This window comes from Salvia miltiorrhiza, chromosome 2 (genome assembly GCF_028751815.1).
Source record: "Salvia miltiorrhiza cultivar Shanhuang (shh) chromosome 2, IMPLAD_Smil_shh, whole genome shotgun sequence".
Taxonomy (NCBI): domain Eukaryota; kingdom Viridiplantae; phylum Streptophyta; class Magnoliopsida; order Lamiales; family Lamiaceae; genus Salvia; species Salvia miltiorrhiza.
Window position 1 is genome coordinate 53,804,137 of NC_080388.1, and position 5,533 is coordinate 53,809,669.

The 5,533-nt window shown below is 37.9% G+C and overlaps 1 protein-coding gene across 1 annotated transcript; it reads right to left on the reverse strand.

Annotated features, from left to right (window-relative positions):
• Nucleotides 1–325: 325 nt before the first annotated feature.
• LOC131010235 (uncharacterized) lies at nucleotides 326–4,986 on the reverse strand. Its single transcript, XM_057937658.1, has 7 exons — nucleotides 4,144–4,986; nucleotides 3,621–3,699; nucleotides 2,974–3,125; nucleotides 2,641–2,764; nucleotides 2,312–2,497; nucleotides 1,530–1,601; nucleotides 326–1,428 (listed from the first exon to the last, which is right to left on the reverse strand). The coding sequence occupies exons 1-7, from the start codon at nucleotides 4,557–4,559 to the stop codon at nucleotides 619–621; spliced, it is 1,839 nt and encodes a 612-aa protein (XP_057793641.1). The 5' UTR covers nucleotides 4,560–4,986; the 3' UTR covers nucleotides 326–618.
• Nucleotides 4,987–5,533: the final 547 nt, after the last annotated feature.

Here is a 5,533-nt window from a genome sequence, read left to right on the forward strand (position 1 = left end):
AAAAGGTACTTAATTAATGTGGACCACACCACTTTCCTCCTAAAAGGTAAGTTTCTTAATTTCCGTACCCAAAAGAAGTTAGTCTATTAAAATAAGATGAAGAAAGTAATAAATAGCACCAAAAGCGGCAGGAATTGCCTTGTAAAATATCCCATTGCTTAGCTGACAAACAGATAAAAGGAAGGAGGTGAAGACAGTCAGTCAAGTAGTAGTAGCCACTCCTGAAATCATGATACCACAAGAATTCCTCCATCCCATTGCAAAGATGGCTTGGTTGACACAATCAATCAATTCAAACTAGTATTAAATTACTGTAGCATATCACTTGACTCTTAATCACGGAAACTAGCAAGTTGGAAAATCATCATAAATGTGAAGTTACAATCACTCAAATCAGGAAAAATTAAAAGGAATTCACATCAATAGCCAATCGAAATTCACTCAATCAGCTCATCTATACATTTCTCATTGTCTTATCATATTTCTCATTATCGTATCATCACTGTCGAGACAGTTTATGCTGGAGCTCACAGGAAAAGATCCATCCTTCCCCGCCCATGTTCAAACCCAGATCAATAGAGCCACCTGTCATCCCAAAAAAGAAAATCGATCAAGAAATCAGACAATGCTGGGTGCATCCCCATCCCAGTTGCATACAGCACTGGGCCACCGCGTCCTAATGCAATCAACCAGAGGTGCGTGTTGAGGACAAGATGCTTGAGTCGCGTTGGAATCATTTGTAGCTGAGGTAGAGGCCACAGGTAGACTAACCGTCAATTCCTCAGACGTCCACCTTGGTGGAATACTTACTTTCACCTTCGTTAACCTAGGTCTTTGAATCGGGATTTCATTTCCAGACGACACCTGTCTGCCACTCACACTCGATTTTGCAATCCCATTAAAATGGTAAAGATGAAAAACCTCCTTCCCCATCAGTCCAGTTGGGTCCTTCAGGCCACCTAAACTCTTGTCTAGATCCAGTAGAGCCTGCCACAACTCGTTCCATACGATGAAATCTGTACTACAAAGCTGCTCGACCTTCTCACGTGCAAGGTTAATCCTCAATTCCTTGATAATTTGATGGAATGCTTCAACACTTATGAAGCCACCGCCACCACTTTGATCATGAGCATCAAAAGCTTTCCGAATCTGTGATTCTCTATTCTCAAGCTCATTCTCCTCCTGGACTTTGGTGTCGAGAGCAAATAAGACTGTATAGTGAGATTCACTTCCGACTACCCATATTGGCCAGTTTGGGCATTTAAGATACTGGCCAACCTTACAATAGTTGAGGGACTCCAACAGCGTGAGGAATCCAACTTGTACTGTCGTTGAAATGCCTTTCACGAACATGCCACCCCCCAAGTCCATCTCCCCGTCGAACACATTAGCAACAGCATTCCCAGAGAGCAATAAGTTCACAATTTCCTATTTGCCATGTTAAAAGGTCAGATAATACAAAGACTAGCGGCGAATGAGCAAAACCACAATCGTCAAGCACAAAGGCAAAGTGTTCGATCCATTAATACCTGAGATGCATGCCCAAAAGGAGCAGTCACTAATGGTTGACTTGGGTCATCCCTGTCCTCTTGAACAGTGTGCTGATGAAAAATAACGAGAAGTGCATTACTTAAAACATATATAAATCAAAACAGAGATTTAACTGAGACTGCATGGATATATGAAATTTATTTCAAAATCTTGTAGCATAAAAGATCCTAGAAGCTTTCAGTTTTTTATTGAACAGCCACATGACATTCATCTGCATAAGAGAGCGAAATGCAATACCTTCTAACTAATTTGTCAAAATTCCCTACCATCGCTTAAAATAACAAGGTCAAAATGATTTTGGTTAGTTATCTACATTCTTGAGATGGAGAGACATAACCTGGGTTAGCATATTGAGAATACAAAATCCATCTGGTTTAAATTCACCAAAATTAATCAATTAGTTTATTTTTGCAGGTAAGATAACCAGTAAACGGCATCAAGAGTCACAAAAAACACTAGCATACATGGATGGAAGGAATGATCCTTGAAAGTGACAAACTACCTAACAAATTCTTTCATGAAAAAAGTGCCAAGGATTCTGTCTTTTGGCAACATAATTACAATCAATAGTAACAACTAACAAAGATCTGTGCTATTTCAGTTCCTAATTTAAGAGTCAAATTTATCACCAGATGCTTAATAAGCCAGCAATGCTCCTTTCTATTTGATTTGATTAGGAAGAATGTCAATGAGATATGTATATATATATATATATATATATATATATATATATATATATTAATATGGTGGAGTAGTATACCAGTCCTCGAGATAATAATGCGGATATTAAGAAGAGCAATGCTCCAAAGCGACTTCGGAAAACAGGAAGCAGAGCTTCAAGCACTTGAATTGCTCTTGATCGAGAAGTGCAAGTATTAACTCTCAGAACTTTCTGTAAGTGAGACCCGGATTCAACCGAAAGACCTCCAAGTAACTTTGCAATGACCTGGGTAACAAGGGTCATACATATCAATAAAAGAATCAAGAACTGTAAACAATATAATCACAAAAACCCAATTATCCAAAAATAGGAGACCCCATAGAAATGCTGCATGAACTAAGGAATATCGAGTATTTAACAAAACTCACCTCATCCTCTGAGCCCTGTGCAGCCCTTGCGGTTTCATCACCAAGAATATTCAAAGATGCTATTACTGCTTCTTTATTGCCTCCACATAGAAAGAGTATTTCGCTCATACTCCTCACTAAGGCTCTGTTTAGAAGAAGCAGAATGTACTCAGTAACAAAGAAAGCAACTACAGAACAATAGCACACTTATTCTTTTTATGTGTAATTATTATAAGTTCTAAAGCAGAAAAAACAAAATAGAGATGAACACAGTATAGATAGATTTATGAGCTTTTGGAGCTTTCGGGAAAGGCAAAACAACAACTTCAGAGAAAAGATTGAGCAGATCAAGACCTAGACTTTTTTCCCTCTGAAAGCGATGAGAACATATCTGCTGCAACGGGCACATAATTTGACTCCCTTCTAATAGCCAAATTCGAGAAATTATTTGGCACAACATTACCGGTTTCCTCCGGAGAAAATAAAAGATATTTGAGTACAAAACCCTGCATAGCCAAGAGTTTAAATTGTTAGAAGAAAACAATGACAAGGAATAAAAGTTATGCACTGAAATTGAAGGTGGAAATGGAATTCTTTTCAATTCTCTAATGCAAATGACACAGAGATAGAAGATAAGAAAATCAAAGCTAACTAATCAGAAACAATAATCTCAACCAAAAAAGATAAAATTTTGCTGCATACAAGAATCACAAGATATTACCAGAAGGTCCAAAACTAAAGAACACTTGAAAATGATCCCTCTATACTTCTATCCTTCCACCTTCTATTTTAACCTCCTTTATCTAGAATTCAATTAGCAGTCCTCCATCAAATTCCTTGGCTATAGAACATTCCTGTCAACATTCGAGGTACCTTTTTCTGCCATTTTTTATACCTATGCATTGAATAGAGGAATCTACCCCAAGCTAACTAGGAATGATAGAAATGATATTTGTAAATATGATCACCATGAGAGGTGATACGAGTAATAAAATTATTACTTGTATAGCTGCTAAGACGCCACAGGGCCCACCTTCTTGCTGTACTAGCCCCATAGATGTTTCAGGATCCAAACTAAACCTACAAGGAGTCGATTTCCACTGAGTCAGAAATAACACCAGCACAAGCTCATTTTGCAATGACAGATAAATTGTTGGATCCAGGGCAACCTATGGTAATTCCCACAATGAGAAAAACAAAATGTTTTTTTGTAAAATATTTGTTCCTCCATTCGTGCATTCGACTTAACCAAGGAATAATGATTCATAAAATTCGATAACCAGTCACTAGTAGGACAATAAAACACACGCATACACACAAACTGGAGAAAGCTGGCTTCAAAGATAACTCTAATCTATTAACAAATAACAACACATAAAATATCAAATTCACAGCCCTTTGCTTTTATAGGTTATCACAATTTCTCGCTGTTAATTTGATTATTGGAACTAGACATTATATCAATAGTTCATATATGAATTGAGTTGAAAATGACACAAACTTGTAAGCAAAACAAACTTTTACCTAATTCCCTGATTGCACCATTGTGCAAGCACCTCTTTACTAACTCCTTCACCGAAAATCATCGAGAAAAGCTGGTTAGCCTCCGCAACCGGTAGCTCCATCCCTGAATCTCTATTTTTGGCCTCACCTTCATCCAAGCTCAAGCCTTTCCCTTTAGCCTCATCATCTGGACCCACCATATACACATCCTCCACAACTTCCACGCTCGAGGCGGCAGCCATCCGCTTCTCAGCAGCAGCAGCCATTATTTCCCGTTGCACCTGCCTGTTCTTCGCCTCCGGAGACTCCTCCGGCGACCCTTCTGCGCCGGAGTCCTCCTTGGACTTGCTCCGCTTCGGCTCAGGCGACTCGTGTTGCTGCATGCTCAGTCGCAGCGCCATCTTCAAATCCTCATCTTCTTGATCCGCAATCGACATTGATGAAGAACCAATTTGTGAATTTGAGAATTGAGGGTTTTACTTTGAGAAGATGAAGAAACTCAAAATTTCTGAGGTTTGATCGAATAATTAGGGTTTGGACTGGTATCTGTACAGACTCGTTTGTATATGAGACCATAGAATGCGAGATAATATGTACACAGAAATTAATTCAAACTTAATAATGGAATTTGCAGGAACAATCATAAGCATGGAGAAGCAGAATAGCAGTTTGGCGTAAATATCAGATTTGCAACATCAGGAATTCGAGAAAACAGTGAGTGGGGTTTTTAAATCTAAAATATTTTAACGGAAAATTTTCCGGTTGGGCGAGGGAGGGGAATACGGTGACGTTTCGAGCGAGTGTCGACGCGGCTGTGTGTGCGCTTTTTCGGAAATTACAGCTGTATCCTTCAAAGGCAAAATTGAATTGAGCTAAATGCCATTAACGCCGTTTCTAAAAAAACAAAAAAACTGAAAATAGCGAATAATAAATAATGGTGTGATTTATGTGAATTTTATATGTTGACGAATCAGCAACAAAATCCCTTTGGTGCTATGAATAAAAAATTTATTATTATTTTAACTAGTAAACTCATCCGTCGAATTTAAATATTATATTAAATAAATAATATAAATGTTAAATAAAATTAAAGTATACTTAAATATAATTATTTTAAAATAAAATAATTCACATATAAATTTTCAACTTATATCCAAATGAATAGAATAAAATAAAATGAAAAATAATATTTAGATATTGTATTGATATGACCTATATTTTATGTATGTAACTTCAAATCTCATAACTTTATGAGAAATATTTACTATAAGAAAAATACTCTTTAAAGCATCCGCAGCGCGCCTTGGGGAGAACCGGACCAAGCCGGCAGACGACACGCACCATGCGCGGGGTGAGTGCTCGGGTGTAAGCAAAGTGCTGGGCAGTTTGGGGGAGGAGTGGAACGCGTCTG